General features: G+C 49.7%; 1 protein-coding gene across 1 annotated transcript; it reads left to right on the top strand.

Annotated features, from left to right (window-relative positions):
- Positions 1-14,956: 14,956 nt before the first annotated feature.
- Positions 14,957-17,339, top strand: LOC135908897 (solute carrier family 22 member 7-like). The gene has a single exon (XM_065440734.2). The coding sequence runs from the start codon at positions 15,374-15,376 to the stop codon at positions 17,204-17,206; it is 1,833 nt and encodes a 610-aa protein (XP_065296806.1). The 5' UTR covers positions 14,957-15,373; the 3' UTR covers positions 17,207-17,339.
- Positions 17,340-20,848: the final 3,509 nt, after the last annotated feature.

The following is a 20,848-nucleotide window of genomic DNA, read 5'->3' on the forward strand; positions in this document are numbered from 1 at the left end:
GTACGTTTGCACTGTCTTCCGTGTGTGTGTGTGTGTGTGTGTGTGTGCGTGTGCGTGTGCGTGTGCGTGTGCGTGTGCGTGCGTGCGTGCGTGCGTGCGTGTGTGTGTGTGTGTGTGTGTGTGTGTGTGTGTGTGTGTGTGTGTGTTTATTACGGTGAAAATCGCTCGAAACCATGACCAGAATTTCCTTATCGTTCAATTCTTCACATGCTTTCGGCGTCTTTTGCGTCATAAGAACTTGATTCTCGCCTCGGAGTAATGTAACTGACGCGCTCTCAGCTGCGTTCGCTTCTATGATTGCTGCGACGTGGCAAGCGTACGAAACGTCTCGAAGTGCCAGATGCCACAGGCGAAAAAGATTGATTAGACTGACATTTGGTTCAGTCGTTCCATGCGTGTGAACCAATCATTCTAGCATACGGATATTGCTCTTGGAGACCCTGCGTCAAATTGCAGCACCAGGCAAATTGTCTATTCATTAAAAAGGCCCCAATCGAGAACGCACAGGAACCTGCCTCTCTACCGCAAAGTGTCTGGTAAGAAGAAAAATAATATATATATATATATATATATATATATATATATATATATTTATTTATTTATATATACATATATATATATATATATATATATATATATATAGTAGGCAAAGAGGGTTTCTTCAGGCTACCTTTCAAACGTAAAGAACTTGAGTGGTGCTACAAGGTAAACAGAACAAGTATTTAATTTCGACAGTTTCGATCGGTGGACCGATCTTCGTCAGGGTTTACAAAAATATATATATATATATATATATATATATATAGTCGCAGTACAACGCGAGCAGTAGACAGGGAGACGTTCAAGAGTGAGTGAGTGAGTGAATAAACTTTTATTTGGTCCAGCAAAGCGCGATAAAACGCGCACCTGGCTAATCCCACGACGGGACTGACAGATCTAGTCTGCCGGCCCGATCGCGGGCGCGCTGGACGGCCAGGATTTGATCCGCAGGACAACTTGTTCAAATGCAAAACAGGCCAGAGACACGTCTTCTTCGTCCACGCCGAATCCCACTGACCCACTAGACGAAATCCGTTAATGTCCCTATCTTCGTTGTCGTCTGCATAGAAGAATAGACGCACGCCTCATTTGTCCCTCCCTAAGAGAGCATCGTCCCGATGCTAGACCAGAAGTGTCACTTGCGGAATTAAGGGTCGCTGGCATAGTTATTCGCTCACATACGGCTTCATGCGGACAACGTGCACAAGTTCAGGACAGTGCGTGCGGCGCCGCGTACAATTGGGACTATCGGGGACGACCTCGTACGTGACGTCACTGAGTCGGCGCAATACTCGATATGGTCCGAAGTATCGCCTTAACAGCTTCTCGGAGAGGCCTCGTTTTCGTATGGGTGTCAACACCCACACTCTGTCGCCGACGTCGTAGATTACTATTCGACGGTGAAGGTCATAGCGCCCGGCGTCGTAGTGTTGCTGCTGGCAGATCCGCAAGCGCGCGAGTTGCCGAGCCTCTTCTGCGCGTTGCGTAAACACAGCGGCGACCGTATCAGTGTCGTCAAAGTCATTTGGAAGCATAGCATCCAACATCGTTTGTACATCCCGCCCATGAGCAAGGGTGAACGGAGTCATGCGCGTCGTCTCTTGTTTCGCCGTGTTATATGCAAAGGTGATATACGGTAGGATGTCGTCCCAATTTTTATGTTCAACATCCACGTACATGGAGAGCATGTCTTCAATTGTTTCGTTTAGGCGTTCTGTTAATCCGTTGGTTTGTGGATGGTAGGCGGTTGATTTCCGATGCGCCGTTCCACTTAGCAGCAATACGTGATCTAAAAGCGCAGCCGTGAATGCGGTCTCTCGGTCTGTTATTACGACGGTTGGTGCGCCATGTCGCAACACAATGTGCTCAATGAAAAAGCGCGCCACCTATTCCGCTGTGCTTCTCTGGATTGCCTTTGTTTCAGCGTAACGTGTGAGATAGTCGATTGCTACGATAACAAAGCGATTCCCGGCAGGAGAAGTAGGAAGCGGACCCAATATATCCATTCCGATTTGGTCAAATGGTCTTCGAGGAACCTGGACGGGTTGTAGGAGGCCGGCTGGTTTCGTCGGAGGCGACTTATGCCTCTGGCAGTCGAGGCAAGTGCGGACGTGATGTTTCCCGGTGGTGTTAAGTCTCGGCCAGTAGTACCTCTGCTTCACTCTGGCCAACGTTCTCGTGTAGCCCAAGTGACCAGAAGTCACCTCGTTGTGACAGGCTTGAAGTACTTCCGTACGAAGAGCTGCAGGAATGACGAGCAGATAGGGTACCCGGTTGAAGAAAAGTTTCTTTTGTAGAGGACTTTGGCCCGCAAACAAAAGGACAACAGACCTCTTGCGAAAACTCTAGGCGGTTTCGCAGATCTGCCCTCTAAGTAATTGATGAGCTCAAGCAACTCAGGGTCGTCCCGTTGTTGTTGGGCGATGGTGGATGTGTCCAGAACACAAAGAAATGCCGAGTCTTCTTCGGGTGGAGCAGACGACTCTATCGGCGATCGAGACAGGCAGTCAGCATCCGTATGTCGTTTCCCCGACTTGTACTTGACAGTCATGTCAAACTCTTGCAACCGTAGGCTCCAACACGCCAGTCGTCCCGAAGGGTCTTTAAGGTTTGTCAACCAACACAGTGAATGGTGGTCGCTGATAACTGTGAAGTGGCGGCCATACATATATGGGCGAAATTTCTTAGCAGCCCATACTACGGCGAGGCATTCCTTCTTAGTTGTGGAGTAATTGGCCTCTGTGCGTGAGAGTGTTCTGCTTGCATAGGCAAGTACTCTTTCTGTGGCCTCCTGCCATGCACAAGAATAGCTCCCGAGCCAACATTGCTGGCATCAGTGTGGAGCAATGTATATAGAGCGGTCTCATCAAAGAGAGCGAGCACTGGAGGTGTCTGCAGACGTTCCCGCAAGTCAGTGAATGCACCTTGCTCTTCGTCGCCCCATACAAAAGCAACGTCGTCTCTCGTCAGGCGAGTTAACGGCGACACAATGTGAGCAAAGTCCGCAATAAACCGCCGGTAATAGGCACAGAGGCCCAGAAAGCGCCTGACAGCGGTTTATCGGTTGGTACTGGAAACTGTGCTACCGCCGCAATTTTCTCAGGATCTGGGCGAACACCTGCCTGGCTGACGACGTGACCGAGAAACTGTAGTTCCCCGAAGCCAAAGTGGCACTTCTCCGGCTTCAGGGTGAGGCCGGCGGACCGGATGGACTGCAGAACCGCTTCAAGCCGTTGGAGGTGTTCTTCAAAAGTTGCGGAGAACACGATGACGTCGTCCAGCTACACTAAGCAGGTTTTCCACTTCAGACCCGAAAGCACAGTATCCATGAGGCGTTGGAATGTAGCAGGGGCAGAGCACAAGCCGAAAGGCAAGACTTTGAATTCGTATAGGCCGTCTGGCGTCTCATAAGCAGTTTTTTCACGGTCTCTCGGATCTACCTCGATTTGCCAATATCCACTTTTTAAGTCCATTGAAGAAAAGTAACGCGCGTGACGAAGCCTGTCGAGTGAATCATCTATACGGGGAAGCGGGTACACGTCTTTCTTTGTCACTTGATTTAGTTTTCGGTAGTCCAAGCAGAAACGCAAGCTGCCGTCTTTTTTCTTAACTAGAACTACAGGAGATGCCCAGGGACTCGTTGATGGTTGAATTACGTTGTCTTTCAGCATTTTTGTCACTTGCTGTATGGCTGCACGTTCTCTGGGAGCCACACGATAAGGATTTTGGTGAATTGGTCTTGCCGTATCCTCTGTCATTATCCGATGCTTCGTTAGAGGCGTCCGTCCGACGCTGGACGTCGACGCAAAGCAGTCACTGAACTTCGACAACAGCGTGAGAAGCCGCTCTCGTTCGTGCTGCGACAAAGCAGTGCTGACGTCGAGTGCAGAAGCTGGGCCTTGCGTAGGTGCTTCTTCGAGTAGCGAACAGCAGCCTCGAACATCCGCAACACCATCAAAATAAGCCACAGCCGTGCCCTTCGGAAGGTGCCGTCGCTCTGTGCTAAAATTTGTTAGCAACAGGTTTGTGCGCCCGTCGGTGACATTCACGATTCCTCGTGCGACCGAGATACCGTGAGGAAACAACAACGTGGTTATTTGGTCGGCAACAAAGCTTCGCAACGAAACGGTATGTCACATGCTACCGAAACAAGGGCACACGATCGAGGGGGGATGACGAAGTCGTCTTCTGTTAGACGAAATGAGTTTGTTGCGGCGATAAGCAATGGGCTAAACCGGAGCTCTTATAGAACGTCACCATGCGGTCCGGGATGTTAATTACGGCGCCATATTCGTTTAGGAAGTCCATTCCAATAATCAAATCTTTGCAGCATACAGGAAGGACGATGAAAGCAGCCACAAAAGAAGAATCCCCGATGTTAACTCTAGCAGTACATCTTCCAGTAGGCATCAGTGATTGGCCGCCTGCCGTCCTTATGTGAGGTCCCGTCCATGGCGTCTTTACTTTCTTCAGGCGGAGGACGAGTTCCTGACTCATTATAGAGAAGTCCGCACCAGTGTCGACTAACGCTGTCACCGGCTGCCCATCCACGAAAACATCAATGTCAGCGCTCACAATTTCTTCAGTGTTTATCGGCTTCACGTCGTTCTGCAGCGAGAATGTTGGGGGCTTTTTAGTGTCTTGCGGCGGGCCTGCAACCTTGCCCCCAGAGGTCGCCGCCTTCAGCTTCCCCGACGGGGGCTGGGCGACCTTCGTCCTCGGAGCTCCGCAAAAGTACGTGCAGTAGATGAAGCGATCTGACGTGGAGGGTTTGGAGAGCGCGACCGACGGCCTCAATCGGACCTATCATTGGGCACGTATTCGTCATTCGGGTGCGCTATTGGGGGTCCCTGAAAAGCAGCGTCGTCGCGGTGTAGCATGGCGCCGTCATTTGCACGTCTACCATAGGACCACGGACGAAGAGGTCGAAATGATGTGTCACGATGCCAGCAATGGCGCGAAATATGGCCGGCGCCTCCGCAGTGAAGACCGAGTGGGCGCCTATCTACACTGCGCCATACGTCGGTTCTCCGAAGTTGCGGCCGTCCCGTATATAGCGTCGTGTTGCGGCGGTGACCAAGACGCGGCGAACGACGGCTGGCGGTGTGACTGAAGTGGCATATCGGCTGCGCGCTTCGACGCCTCCTCTTGTGGCGGCGACCAAGGAGCGGCTGTTGGAGGTTGGTGGTATGGCGGTGTGGTTGCAACCGGTGGTGGACATCGGACAGCGGCGGCGTAACTCAGGGGTCGCTGGTGGTCTTGAAGATCGGTTACCGGGAACGCCTGCCGGATTTCGTCACGCATCACTTCGGCGATCGACGCGACGGGTCTATCTAGTGTCGGTGTCATGATCTTTTGAATTTCCTCTCTGATGAGCTCTCTGACCAACTCACGCAAGGAGTTCTGATACTCGGCAGTCACTGCGGCGGCATTGATTGTAGTGCTGGTGGACAGTCGATCGTATTGCCTGCATCTTTGATGAAGGGCCCGCTCAATAGCCGTCGCCTCTTTGATAAGCTCAGCGACAGTGACTGGCGGATTGCGCACAAGCCCCGCGAACAACTGCTCTTTTATACCTCGCATGAGGTAGCGCAACTTCCTATCTTCGGTCATGTTCGGGTCGGCTCTACGAAAGAGGCGGGCCATGTCCTCGGCGAACATTGTGACCGACTCATTAGGTTGTTGCGCGCGTAGCTCCATCATTTGCTGGGCGCGGTCGCGTTGGTCGGCACTCGCAAAAGTTTCCGTGATCCTCTACCGAAAGTCATGCCAACTCGTGAGGCTACCCTCGCGGTTCTCGAACCAAGTACGGCCACTGTCGTCAAGGGCGAAATAGACGTGGGAGAGCTATTGCTGCTCAGTCCACTGATTAATCTGTGCGACGCGTTCATAGTTGTACAGCCAGTCTTCAATGTCTTCGAAGATTACACCACGATAGCGATCGGGAACCAGCGGATGCAGAACGGTTACCTGTTGTGGATTGGGAAACCGACTGGTTTGGGGTGCTTGTGGTGAACTGGTTTCGGTCACTGCGAGATGTGTGCAGCTCCTGGAGAGAGGTGGTTGAAGAGCGGAGAACTCCGGGGCAAGGCCTAGCAGTCGACGACTAGAGCGATGCACGGGTGTCGTCACTGGTGACAGTGCGTCCGGGCTAGGTGAACGACGTACTCCCAGAAGGACTCCGACGCATCAGACGCGATCAGTACCCCGCACCTCCACCAGTGTCGCGGTACAACACGGACAGAACACAGGGAGACGTTCTTCACGAACAACAGGACAATCTGGTCAAAAACAAACAGAGCAGAGACACGTCTTCTTCGTCATCACCTAATCTCACTCTGACCCTCTAGGCGGAGTACGTTAGTGCTCCCGTCGTTGTCGTCGTCTGTATAGAATACACGCGTCAAAATGCAACACTTGCGAACAGTGTTGTGTCGTCTACGAGAGGCCAACTAAACTGTCAAGGCTCCCAAACGCGAATTAGGACGCGCGGAGGTAGCTTATCTTGGTCACGTAACAGGGCGAGGCCATCGTCGGCCTTCCGAGGTTAAACCGACCGCAATAGACAACTTCCCGCAACCACGCATCAAGCAGGATATCAGGTCATTCCTTGACTTGACAGGTTATAACCAAAGATATGTCCCGCTTTACTCCGAGATTGCAAGTTCTTTAACATGTATTCTCAGAAAAACAGAGCCACAAACGATAAAGTGGGATGACGCAAAAGAAAGCGCTTTTAGTATGCTGAAGAAAGGACTAACGAGTCAGCCAGTGTATTGAACGCGCCCGACTATCCGCCATTTATTTTTCAGTGTGATGCCAGTGACAGGGTTATGAGGGTGGTGCTTTGTCAAAAGAGAGATGACGAAAACGAACACTCTGTACTGCACGCCAGTAGAAAGATTTCAGTTCGTGAGAAAGCATACAGTGTATCAAAAAAAGGAATGCGCCTGCGTAGTATGGGTAGTGTACGTTAACTTGCTATATCACTGGTTCAAGGTTCACCATAGAGACTGACCACTGTCCCCTCACATGGCTGCAGTGTATGTCTATGAAAAACAGCCTTCTTTTGCGCTGGAGCTTCGCTCTTCAACAGTACACCTTCGATATTCGCTACAAGAAGGGTAAACTTAACGGCAATGCCGATGGTCTGAGTCGTTGCCCTTAGTGTAGCGAAAGCCTCATGCTCGCTCTGGTTTCCGTGGCATTCTTACGTTGGTACTCTATTTTCATACGTTTTTTTTTTATTATCGCGAAGCTGTAGTTGATTGTCAGCTGATTTTATTAACCACGTCTTAACGCTTTCAAGAAATGGCTGTTTTTAGTGTTTAGAGGGGGAGGACGCGCGATAGGGATGGGAAAGCAGTAGTGGGTTTTCTTTTTTTTGTGTGAGGCCTGGTGTATCTTGGGGGAGGGTGGCCTTGTGCTCGCTGCTTTGTGGTTGAGGGTCAAGTGCTGTTATGGAGTGATTACTTGCCCAAAGAGGAGACGAAAAGTTGCGAGACCGGTATGCAAGTGCAGTTTCAGCGGACCAGACCAGGGAGAAAAGGCATACAAGTGCTCATAGTAAAATATTTAACGCGCACAATTGACAAGGACAGAGTGAAGGGGGACACACGAGCGCTCGTGTGTCCCCCTTCACTCTGTCCTTGTCAACTGACCACGCTAAATATTTTACTATGAATTTGTATCAACTCGCCCAACTATCAGTTCTGCTGCATACAAGAGCGCCACGAGGACTGATGAACGACTCCAAGGAATCTACAAGCTACGAATCATGGGTTCGTCACACCGGAGGGAAATTCTGCTGCTGAAACGCCGATCCCTCACCCAGTGGCTGCTGGTCCCTACGCGTCGGGATCTTCCTACCCCGCCGGAGATGCTGTTAGTACTGGCGTGTATCACCCTGGGGGAAAATGATGCTCGAAAGACCCTGCCAAGCCGAAACGGAGGGTGGATTCCCAATTTTCTATAGTTGTCTCGAGTAGTTGCCGGTCTGGCGGGCGCCCCCAGTATTTACAGACCCTTTGTGTGTGTGCGACCAAGGGGAGAACCCTTTTTGTGAAATGTCCGACCCTTTCCGCGTACCAATGTCGCCTAGAAGAAAAGATCAGCCGCCTATGATAGCTGACCCGCGGGTTACCGTCAGCGGAGGCAAGCAAGTGCAACGTCGCCAAGGAAAGTGGGAGCAGCGGCCAAGCACCGAAGGGACTCGGTGCATGTCACGTGACGTTGACGTGAGCAAGATCCCGCTTCCGATTTTAGTGGGCCTACTTTAGGGGCCCCGCAATGTACTTTTTCAATTCATTCGTTCTCTTCTTATTCTTCACCAACCATTGAATAAACCGTGCAAGTTTCGCACTAGAAATCGCCTCGTCCCTACCTGGTCGCCATGGTCTACCAGACGCTTGCAGCCTGCCGACAACGCCACGCTGCCCAACAGTAACGCCGGCCGAGCTTCGAAAAATAGGCGTCGCAACAATGTACGTTTTTTTTCTACTTTGGCCCTCGCCTGAATGCGGTCGCCTCGGCCGGGAATCGAGCCAGCGACCTCGTGCTTACCAGTGCAGCGCCGTATATCCACTACGCCACCGCGGTGGGTGACTTATAAAGTTGACTTTAGCTGCTAACGACAATTGTGTTGCATATGTGGGGTGTCCCGCGTAACTTTAGGCAAACTTTAAATATATGCAAATACCACGTAGCCGGACAGAATAAGGTAATGTTTACCGTCGCTTGGCGATATTCAGATTATTTTTTGCATTCCGCCTAATTACATAATTAGTACTAATTAATTAGTCAACCTCTGAAATATAGAATGAATAGAATTTATTGATTGGAAAGACAGAGAGGTCGACCTGAGCTAGTGCGCTCTAGTCTGCTACTCTGTACTGGGGAAGAGGGAAGGGGAGTGAAAGTATTGGGATGGATGATGATGATAAGAGAAGTGGTGAGTGCTTATGTATACATGAGACAGTTGCCTCGCTAGAGCCGCTCGTCGAGCTTGGTGTCCTGCAGGAACTTCAACAATACTTTTGTTGCACGCACTGAAATTGCAGTGTCGGGCCATGGGCCGAGGATAGCTTCCTCCGACAGTAGTTGTCTGCCAACGCTGGCTAGGAAACTGTCTAACGTCCTTCGCTCCAGCATATATGCTGGGCAGTCGCACAGTACGTGTTGCAGTGTTTCGGGCATCTGGCAGTGTACACAATCAGGGCTGTTCGATTGGCCGATGAGGTGTGCGTAGCGACGGGTGAAAGCAACGCCGAGCCGAATCCTGTGTAGCAATGATGTTTTGCTCCGTGTAAGCTTCGGGGGCAAACAGAATTTACCGTCTGGGTCAATCATACGTAGACGTCTGTGAATGTTATCAGAGTGGGCTCTGTAAGCCTTTGTAAGGTCCTGCATGAGTGCCTTGATCATGGAGTTGGTGTCAGGTTCTGAAATATAATTATATGAAAAGTGTAGAGCAACAGAAAGCTGTATCGGGTGTTTTTCATGTTGCTGAAATATAATTATATGAAAAGTGTAGAGCAACATGAAAAACACCCGATACAGCTTTCTGTTGCTCAACACGTGCTGCATAAAAGTGTTTTTCTGAGCGTGAAAGAAGCCCGCAAATACACGCAATATTACCGCACCATTGGCCTCTCAAGGCACTTTACGAGCATTCGCGAACTTCTTTCACGCTCTTTCTTTCACGCCCGTGGAGGATCGGGCACATAAATTGGTTGGTAGTAGAAGGTAAATAAAATTAGTAATTGTTCATGGTGAAAATTTAAAAAAAATTAAATTGTAGGGGCTTTTTGAACAAGCTCCACCCGGACATCGATCCACTCTGCCCAGATTGCGGCACTGAATTTAGCTCATTAAATCGCATGCTCTGGCAGTGCCCTGTGTTACAGGATTTTAATACAGAAGAAGAGTGGACGAAGGCCATCACAGACCCGAGACAGGACGTCCAGCTTTTGGCTGTCCAGAGGGCCCGTGAACGAGCGGAGAGGCATGGCCTCTCTGTTCCGACATGGCACTAGCCAGCGGCTGGGTAGGGACCTGCAGGCCCCCGCTTAGCTCCTCAGGACCCCAATAAAGTCGTTTGCTGCTGCTGCTGGGGTTTTACGTGCCAAAACCACTTTCTGGTTATGAGGCACGCCGTAGTGGAGGACTCAGGACATTTTGACCACCTAGGGTTCTTTAACGTGCGCCTAAATCTAAGAACACGGGTGTTTTCGCTCCCATGTAAACGCGGCCGCCGTGGCCTGGATTCGATCCCGCGACCTCGTGCTCAGCAGCCCAACACCATAGCCACTGAGCAACCACGGCGGGTTATGGTGAAAATTCAATACACTGTATTAGGTTCATAAAAGAGTAAATGTTTTCGCAAGACACAATAGTATTTGTGAGTATTTGTGAGCGTTAACATGATTTAATGGTTGGTGGATTGTTTTGTAATGATTTAGTCTAGATGAGTGCTTGTAACGGCCTCGTAGGTAATTAGAACGTGTTATGTTGAAATGGCCATGGTATAACTGATAAAAAAAAATTTTAGTCGTGAAATTATCCTTCTCTGCGAAAGTGGTTTAACGTTTGTCCCTGCGAGTAAACCTGAAGCACGAGATTGCCTTGAGTAATCCAAGTACATAAATCTGACTACTAGTTTATGTATGCGTTCTGTTTTATGAATGATGCGTTTTTTTTATGTGGACTCCAGATTAAGTCGGTGTATTCTAAGCATGGTCTTAGTAGTGTCTTTTAAGCATTTAGTCTTTCATGTGGAGGTGCTGTACGTAATTTCATTCCCAAGAATGATTGTTTTCGCTCAGATTTCTGACATATGGCTGTGATATGTGGCTCCTAATTAAGGTTAGGATTAAGGTTAGTTCAATACCCAAGCATTTTACCTATTCACACTTATTGATTTTAGTGCTTCCAACCGCATATGTGTAGGGGCTTTTTATTATTTGTAAATAAAACGCAATAGGTTTTTGGTGTGTTTAATTTCATGCTCCAAGTGTTACACCATGAGTAGATTGTCTACAGTGAATTGTTAAGTTCTATATGATCGACTGAGTTATGTACGGCTGTATACCCGCCGTGGTTGCTCAGTGGCTATGGTGTTAGGCTGCTGAGCACGAGGTCGCGGGATCGAATCCCGGCCACGGCGGCCGCATTTCGATGGGGGCGAAATGCGAAAACACCCGTGTGCTTAGATTTAGGTGCACGTTAAAGAACCCCAGGTGGACGAAATTTCCGGAGTCCCCCACTACGGCGTGCCTCATAATCAGAAAGTGGTTTTGGAACGTAAAACCCCATAATTTTATTTTTTTACGGCTGTATAAACAATACAGTCATCAGCGAACAGTCGCATCTCGACGGGCTTCATAACGGTAAACTGAATATCATTAATATACAACAGGAACAAGAGTGGTGCAAGAACCGGCCCCTGAGGTACTCCAGAGTAGACATCAAGTTGCTGTGAAAGATAGTTGCCGATTGCTACATACTGTTACCGATTTTTTTAGAAAATTGGAAATCCATGGTTCTACTTTGTTCTGAATACCGAAAGCCATTAGTTTTGCGATTAAATCCTGATGCGAAACCACGTCGAACGCTTTAGAGAAGTATAAAAATATTGCATTGAACTGGCCATCGCCGTTAATTGTGTTAGCTAAGTCATGAGTTAATTCAGCAAGTTGAGTTATAATTGAAATACCTCATCTGAAGCCATGCTGTTGTTCGTAGATTAGTTCATTTTGTTCAGGAATTCGGAAATGCCCTGGAGGAGAGGCATCATCGTCATACCCAGGTATTGAATTTTCGTGGAGACGGTTGCTGCCGTTTTACAGCGAAGCTGTACAGGCGCTCTCAGAATAATTCGGAACGCAACACACGCGGCCGCTCGCCGACGGAGCGCGCCCGTGGAAAAAGTAGTACCATGGTCTGCGCGTGCGCGGTCTCCCAAGCGAGCAGGGTTGGCTCCCTAGTGCATCTAGTTTGGGTTGCGCTGCTCCAAAAGGGTGGCCCTAGGTGCCCCTTAACGTTTTCTCAAGGGGGCTGGGCGGGTGGTGTCTGTGACAAGCTGTGTCTGCGCATGCACTCGCGTTGGAGCATAAGCGCTCGTGTCTGCGTGGTCGGGTGCTTGGGCGCCTTTGTTTTTCATTTTTCCTGCGGGCCGTATTTATCATTTGCTCAAAATATTTATGGTAGGTGACCATGACTAGCGCTGGCAAAGGGTGGCGTTTACGTCTCTTATAAACAGTGCAAGTTTCGCACTAGCAAAACGTCGTCTCGCCCTTACTCGGTCGCCGTGGTCTACCGGATGCCTGCAGCCCGCGGACAACGCCACGCTACCCAATAAGTAATGTCGGTGGAGCTTCGAGAGACAGGTCACCTGCAGTGGGATCGCCTACAAATGCAACAATCTGGTTGCTAACGGAGGGACCGCCCTGAGGTGCAACAATGCCGAGACTGTCAGCGACGCAAGACACCACCAACAAGGCCAGCCGGATTACTACAGCCGATCAAGCCTCCTTGCCGACCTTTTCAGCAGATCGGGATGGACTTGTTGGGACTGTTTCCGACGTCAACATCCGGAAATAAGTGGATCTTCGTGGCGACGGACTACCTCACCCACTTCGCTGAAACTAAAGCTCTGCCGAAAGGTAGCGCAGCCGATGTGGCAAAATTTTTCGTCGAAAGCATTCTGCTGCGACATGGCACCCCAGAAGTCCTCATCACCGACAGGGGAACGGCCTTTACAGCAGAGCTCACCCAAGCCATTCTTCAGTACAGTCAGACAAGGCAGAGGAGGACAAGTGCCTTCCACCCACAGACGAATTGTCTTACGGAGCGCCTGAATAAAACCCTCGCCGACATGCTAGCAATGTACGTCGACGTCGAACACAAGACCTGGGATGCCGGCCTGCCGTACGTAACCTTCGCTTACAACACGGCGGTGCATGAAACAACTCAGATGACGCCGTTTAAGCTGGTTTACGGCAGGAACCCGACGACGACGCTTGACGCCATGCTGCCGCACGTCACTTAGGCGGAGAATTTTGACGTCGCTACCTATCTCCAGCGCGCCGAAGAAACCCGATATCTCGCCCGCTTACGGATCAAGAACCAGCAGCGTACCGACAGCCGACACTACAACCTCCGACGACGCTTCGTCGAGTTCCAGCCCGGTGACCGTGTTTGGTTTAGACCCCAATACGTCGACGAGGACTCGGTGAGAAGCTATAGATTGCGACACTATTTCGGACCCTACAAGATCACCCGACGGGTTGGCAAACTGTACTATTAGGTCGTGCCTGACGGCATTTCGCAGTCACAGCGGCGCCGGGCACGATCTGAAGTGGTCCACGTAGTGCGTCTGAAGCCCTTTTACGCACGCTGACGAACTTCCTTGTTTTGTTGTTTTCTTCGCTACAAGTGCTTTTCTTTATTACTTTCGTTTGTTTGCAGCATCGGGTCGACGCTTTTTGAGAGGGGGGTATTGACACGTGTACTTGTCTTTATAGGGCGACATGTTTCACCGCCTAACAAATGTTATCACACGGTGCAGGACGTGCCTGCATGTATCGGAAGTTTCTGGAATGTTATCGATGGTTCCATCCGCTGTCTGTGACTGAACCTTGTGAAAACTGATTGCATGTGTGCGCGACACGAATAATGTAGAACTTTGTCGAAGACACGCGGGTCCCAGCGATTAGTCTGGAACATTCGACGATTGATGTATAAAAGCCGACGCGCTTGACCCGTTGATCAGATTTCGACGACCGCCGATCATGTCCGCCGCTGTTGCCATTTTTTGAGTGTAGCCTGTTTTTGAGGGCACAAGTTCGCCCAATAAAACGCCCGTTTCGTTAATCACAGTTTTGCTGTCTTCTTAACTGTCACTACCACGTGACAATATAGCCGGGCTGACTCCGTTGCCGCTCATTATTCCAGCGTAGAACTTCACTTCTGTCGTCGTAATGGGGAAGCCGCGTTAACGGGGGCATCAATCATTGCTTAAGGGGATGTGAGCCATTCATTGTCTTACGTGACGGAGAGATTTAATTTCGAAGAATCGCAAGCGTCAATGGCGGGCGGATGCTGCTAACCACGCCGCCGAGCAAATTCGAGACATCGATCGCAAGCGACAACGGCGGACTGCGGGGATACCGTCACTGAGTCGTTCTCTTCGTCGCAGCTGAACATGTGTGTAACCTCCTTAAGAAACACAAACACGGAACCAATAATTGAGAAAGACTTCAATGAACCATCGGGATTAGCCCAGTGATAAAATCTGGGGCCGCACATTTCAGCTTCGCTGGTTAACCAGCGCTGGTACGAAGTGCTTGGGCGGTGATTTTTTTTTTTTTTAGTTCGCGCCCCAGTACGCCGAATTAGCTTGTCCTGCGTGTCTATCCGGGTGCGTACCCAGTGGAACATAGCCATTCTGGAGGATTGGCCAAGGATGTTCACATACCTAACTTTGAGCTTTGTTTTCACCCGCCGCTACGCACATTCCATCGGTCAGTTGAATAGCCCTGAGTCCGAGCACTGTCACAGGCCTGGAACGCTGGGACACATTAAGCTGGACGCTGGACACACTGGAGCGATGGACGTTGGAAAATTTCTTAGCATCGGCACGCAACCACAGTCGGATGACTTCATTCTCGGTCCATGTCCTTATTCTGCAACTACAAGGTGGACCACGAAAGTGCTGTTGAAGTTTCTGCTCGACACGAAGCTAGACGAGCCGCTCTAGTAGAAACGCCATTTAATGTACATAACCATTCAGTTCTCCTACTTCTAATCATCATCATCCATTACAATTCTTTCACTCCCTTTCCCTTTTTTCCAGAGCAGGATAGCAAACTAGGGCGCACCAGCCCATGTCGACTTTTTGCCTTTTATGCAAATAAAATTTCCCTATCTCTCTCTATCATGTAACATGCGCAGTTGCACATACCCAATGTCCCGAGTTATCTATTCCCGCACATACCCAGTGACTCATGCACAGTTACACATATCCAGTGTTCGCGTGAAAGAAATAGTACGGGCGGACATACCGAAAAGTAGATGAAGTTCTCAAAGAATGCTAATCGTATTCAAATTACCTACACCAAACAATCTGTCTTGCAGAAATCATGGATTTACAATTAGGCAAAAAAGATGAAGAGGAGGCACACGTGACGGCGACCAAGAATCGGGGACGAAGAAGAAGAAGCGTTCACTGAATGAGCGGTCAAAGGCGTTGTGTCTGGTCCTGCGTTGCCGGCTGTCCAGCGTCGTCTCAGCATCACCCAGTTAAGCTCTACAGAAACGGGAGCAGCGCGCCAGCATGGCACGTGTCCTGAAGGAGCGACTCGGAGCAGGTGACCTGGAGCCGAGCGAAAGTTTCGACTGTGCCGAGGCATTCGGGTACGGCAGCTACCAAAAGGGTGTCTTGCTCTTCGCCATTGTCGGTGTATGGGTCATGCACTCCCACACGCTTGCCTTCCCGCTCATCTCCAGCGAGGTGGACCACTGGTGCAGCAAGCCGGTCGGCACCAACATGTCAGACACAGAATGGAAGGAGACTGCCATCCCCATAGAGGACGACGGCCAGCGAAGTCACTGCACCGTCTTCGCGAAGCCGGGATATCTGAACGACACCAGCGTGGTACGGTGCAAGCGGTGGGACTATAACGCCGAGGCTGCTCACACCACCATCATCAGTCTTTGGAACCTGGTGTGCGATAGGCGGTGGCTCGTGCACATGGCCAATGCCGTCTTCATGGCCGGCGTCCTGGGCTCTCTGGCTGCGTCTGGCTTCGCCACGGACATCACCGGCCGAAAGCTGGTCATACGTGGTGCCGCGTGCGTACTCATGGTTGCGACGTTCGGCGGCTGTTTCGCCGACACATACCTCATGTACCTCTGCACGAGGTTTGTCATATCGGGCTCGTCGAGCGCTCTCTCCATGGTGGCCTGCATCCTGCTGACCGAGGTGTCCACGAACGCCCACCGGGCCGTCCACGTCAGCATGTCCGGAATCGTCGGCCTCTTGCTTGGCGACGTGTGCTACGCAGCCCTGAAGCAGGCGCGTCTCAACTGGATCGGGCTGCAGCTCCTCATGGTGGCCCCCACGCTCCTCGTTCCGTTGGGTTGCTTCCTCGTAAAAGAGTCGCCTCGATGGCTCATCGCCCGGCGCAACCTCAAGGGTGCCGGAATTGCCATGCAGGCAGCAGCCAAAGTGAACGGCTTCCCAGTCGACGCCGCCGATTTGCTGGTAGAGCGAATCAAAAACCATGACGTCGACAACGCCAGGCGGCCTGCGGCCGCCAGCCACGACAAGAGTGCCTCATCAGCCGTCCTTCGTCGTGGCCTGATCATATACGCCTCCTCTTTCGGCATTATGGTCGCTTATTACACGCTGCTTCTGGCATCTTCGGCACGCGACAAAACTTGGATGCGCTGGACGTCGGTCGTTGCCGACGCTGTGTGCTACGCACTGTACCTGTTCGCCGTAGGCAGAATCGGTCGAAAGGCTCTCGTCACTTCCGTCTACGTTTTGGCGGGCACCTACTGCTGCTTTCTGGCCACCACGCTCAGTACCGGCTCTGCTGAACTATTCAGCACCACCCTCCTGATCCAAGCCAAGGCTGTCACGGGCGTCGGCGTCGTGGTCACGTCACTGTGCGCGGCCGAGGCCTTCCCGTCGGCCGCTCGCGGACTCGGCGTGTGCCTTGCGTACTCCTGCGCTCGGCTCGGCGGAGTCTTCGCCGCTGCAGCGTCCAGCCTCCGCGCGGCGGGCCGGGAGGATCTGCTCTTGGTCATAGTGGCCGGCGCGTTGTACGCCTCGGCGCAGATCTTCCAGAAACTGCCGCGAAAGGTCACCCCCTTCAACCCGGACAGCACGTGGACGACCACTGTTGTGAGCCCGTCGGACGCGGTGGAAGGCATGAAGAAGTCGCTGGAGCAGCAGCCGAAGGGAAAAGTTCGCAAGAAGCGACAGAGACTCGTGGCTACCCATGACAGCAAGATGATCAGTCCCGACAGTGGGGGTTCCAACGTAGATGCCAAGGCGTCTGGTGTTGTTTCACCGGTCAGCATGTCCAGCGCCGACCAAGCGGCAATGAGTCCCTTCACGAAGAAAAGTCACCATGGTGACACGCAATCGCCAGGCAGTTAGTCACCTTGGCCAAACGATGTTTATTTTTACATTTTCTTGCTATTTTACCACGTGTAGTTTTTTTCCTTTCTTGTGTATCACAGAAAGCAATTTTGCCTTTGTATTTTGGGAAAAGGACATTTCTACAAGTGTACTGCGACTTAAAACTTGTATAATTAGGCGTCATTCGATTTCCTTCTAATTTTTGCATTTTCCACTTAAATGTATCGAAAATATTGTTCCTCTGCTTCTGCTTTTCAGCCCTTTCGAGGCTGCAGGGTGATTCCACGAGGGATCAACACGGGAGCAAAAATTCATATTTTAGATTTCCTTGAATATCGTATATTTTGTGTGACTTGGTATCACAAAAGTGAACTTGGCTTTTTGCCAAATGAGTACTTAAGGAGGAAAAAAATACCGAAATTCTTCAGTGTAAAGGCGCCATTTTCAAAAGACATTGTGGCAAATTCACAATAATGTGAAATAGAAAATATTACGGCTACAAGAATACAGTTTTTTGTGTAGGACGTATCCATAAAGAAGAGCCATGTAGCATTGTTTGAGGTTTCTCTGCAAAATGGAGGTATTTTAGAAACATTCCCTAATTTGATACACTTTTCAAAAGTTGCCATATTTACGAATTTTTATCTACTCAACCAATGTATCTAGCCTTCTAAAATTTAGTGGGCTGCGAGACCTTAACCTATTCAATAATCTTGTTGAATATTGTTGCTGTACCACAAATTATCATTTTTATAATTTGCCTCAAATGTGAAGCTTTCACGAAAATGAACACTATTGAAAAATGAAAATAAACTCTCGCTAATTTTTTCTCAAAATCTCGTAAATAGCTATTCCCCTATGAAAATGGTCATTGCCTTTATGTTTCCTTCTTGTGCCCTATGTGACCTTTATGATTCCTTGTCCTTTGTGTGACCTCCGGGACGCCAACTTTGTGTGTACCACATGTTTACTCATCCTAACGTATACCTCGAGGAAGTGACCTTTATTATGCCTCTAGGATGTGTCCTTTATGTTTACGGCAGGATGTTAACTGGGTGTGTACTATGTGTTACCTGAGTGTACACTTGAGTGCACATGTAGGTGACATAGAGTGCACATAACAACTGTCTGTACATATAATACAGGCAGATATATCTGTACTGTGTGACAGCCATTGATACACTCTGCAGAGTCATTGTAAGTACTAAATCTTGATTTATCCTTTCACATAGAAAACAACCCTTATTATAATTATTGTAGTATGTGCCCTTTGTGTTTACGGCGGGATGTTACCTAGGTGTGCACTTCAGTGCACACGTAGGTAACATAGAGCATTATTCTATATATGGTGCATGCATGCACTCTTTATATGTTACCTACATGTGCACTTGAGTGCACATGTAGGTAACATAGAGCATTAATCTATATATGGTGCATGCACTCTTTATATGTTACCTACACATGTAGGTAACAGAATGTGCGCAGTAAGCATCTTTTGCGAATAGTACAGTTAGAGCTATCTGTACTGTATGTTAGTCACTGGCAGATTCAAGGAAAAGGCACTGCTTGCACCCCTCGCACTAGACATGCCGACCGGCACTAATTGTGGCTATATTGTGCGGAAAATGGAGCATGCCATGAAATAGGATGGTGTATATCATGATTTATGCCATGCATTCTCTTAATATATAAAGTATTTCTTACTTTTTCAACCTGCTATTCTCCAGTAGCAAGTCATATGCAGAAATCTGCAGTATTTAACCTAATATGCATGAATTTCATGAAAGTTGTGCGCCAGGCTATCAAATATAGTTGATTGAGTGTTTAAGACGGTTCTCATAGCAGGCGTCTTTCAGATGCTCCGCTTCGCCTCCAGTTTGGGAAATAATCTACTTAATTTATATATCTGGCTTTATATATATATGAGCACTATGTTACCTGTGTGGGCACTCTATGATACCTGGATGTGCACTCGAGGGAGTACACAGCCAGGTAAGATAGAGTGTGCTTATATATAGTGATTATCTTTTTACACATGCTACAGATAGATCGTCTACTTGAACGTTGTATTAATTAACTTTAACTACTGGCGTATCCAAGCAAAAAAAAATATGGGGGGTGCACCTGCCTCCCAATCCTATATCTATCTTGGCCGTATTGATCACCACGCGCCATCAACACTACATACGTACATCAAAGCCTCATGCAGCGAATAATCCCTCACGACAAATAACAATTGCGCGGCGGCTGGAGACGCGGTGGCACGACGCGCAGTGTTCGATGGCTTGCGCTACATGAACCGCAATAGGGGCGGACGCCTCCGCGGCCAATCTGCCGCTTTGCTAGTGAGCGTATATGATTATACAACCATTTAAGTAGCTGTTCTCGTCGCTTTCGTGCTGACCGCAAGTACGAGTAACTGCTGTGCCGATATTAGCACGCGTAGAAGAAGGGCAGCGCGGATCCCGTAAATGCTTGCTTGGGCGTACAACTGAATAATTTATAATTGTGAGTTGGCTGAGTATGAAAGTTGTGTGCGGGGTATGGCCGTATTTGATTACGCGAGCATGCAAGCAGTGTGCCTGCTTCACTTTGGCCGAAGTTCCGCTACCGCTGCAAGCCAGCCATCGCCACATTTTGTTGCCTTTATTCCTTACGCTACGGAAAATATGGTTCCACCTATTCAAGATAAGGCCTGACATTCTCAAAAACACGCCACTGGGCGCCATAAGAAGCGTGTATATGTGTGGCGATTCCGAATTTACGATCGGTGGATGTCACAGCTATCGCGGCTGCCCGCCCACCGTCCGCCATTCAAAGCAGACGGAGCTACATATGGTGCGCGCTGATTGGCTCGTGTCCGCCGGCAAAAGTTCGTGCATAGTTCGTCTAAAATCTCTGTATATACTTTAAAAAACAAGACAGCGCACCAAGACACTTTAAACTCAATAATTTGTGTTTAAATACCAGCCTTCCTTCCAGCTACGATTTTTTTAAATCTCGAAGGCCGTGCTTTTTCAACATGTACGCCCTAAAAGGAAATGCAGATCTCGGAGGCTAAATTCACTTGTTAACCGCAGTGCGGCGCTGCCGCAGTGTAACGGTTGACGGTAAGCTGGGCCACGTTATGTTGGTGTGAGCTGGAGAGTGCTCGTTGCAGTTACACGGTAATTTAATCATATTTTCGAAGTGCCTAAACAAACTGTGATCCGTACCGTGTGCATAAACCATCAGGAAACCTCTGGACTCGTGTAGCGCCATTAGTTCGCCTTATGTTTCCTGTTATACGCCACTGTCTTATGTGTACTACAGCGCCCGTACGAGCTGCCTTTGTTCTCGCCTGTCCGCGTTCGCCCGTGGAATACCTGCTACCGTGGCTTCGAATTATGGTGCGTGGAAGAATTTGTTGAAAGTTGTGCTTTCGTGCGCGGGTGTTCGTCGGCAATTAGACAGTGTTCGCGCTGGAAAGAGCGTCGTCGCGTGGTGCCTGCGAGACGAAGGAGCCGTTTGCCGACCACATTCAAGGTAAGCATGTCTGACGCTTGCGCGCATTCTCGCAGCTTCTGGTTCACGTAGTAAGCTTTGTGGAGCGGCAACAGAGCACTTTCTGAGCGTACGTTGACCACGTTGCTCTGCACATTTAGCAAAGCGTTTCACGAG

Source organism: Dermacentor albipictus, chromosome 1 (assembly GCF_038994185.2).
Source record: "Dermacentor albipictus isolate Rhodes 1998 colony chromosome 1, USDA_Dalb.pri_finalv2, whole genome shotgun sequence".
In the NCBI taxonomy this organism is placed as follows: Eukaryota; Metazoa; Arthropoda; class Arachnida; order Ixodida; family Ixodidae; genus Dermacentor; species Dermacentor albipictus.

Excerpts from the sequence above, each read along its gene's own strand:
- LOC135908897 (XM_065440734.2), top strand. The coding sequence starts at position 15,374 with ATGGCACGTGTCCTGAAGGAGCGACTCGGAGCAGGTGACCTGGAGCCG.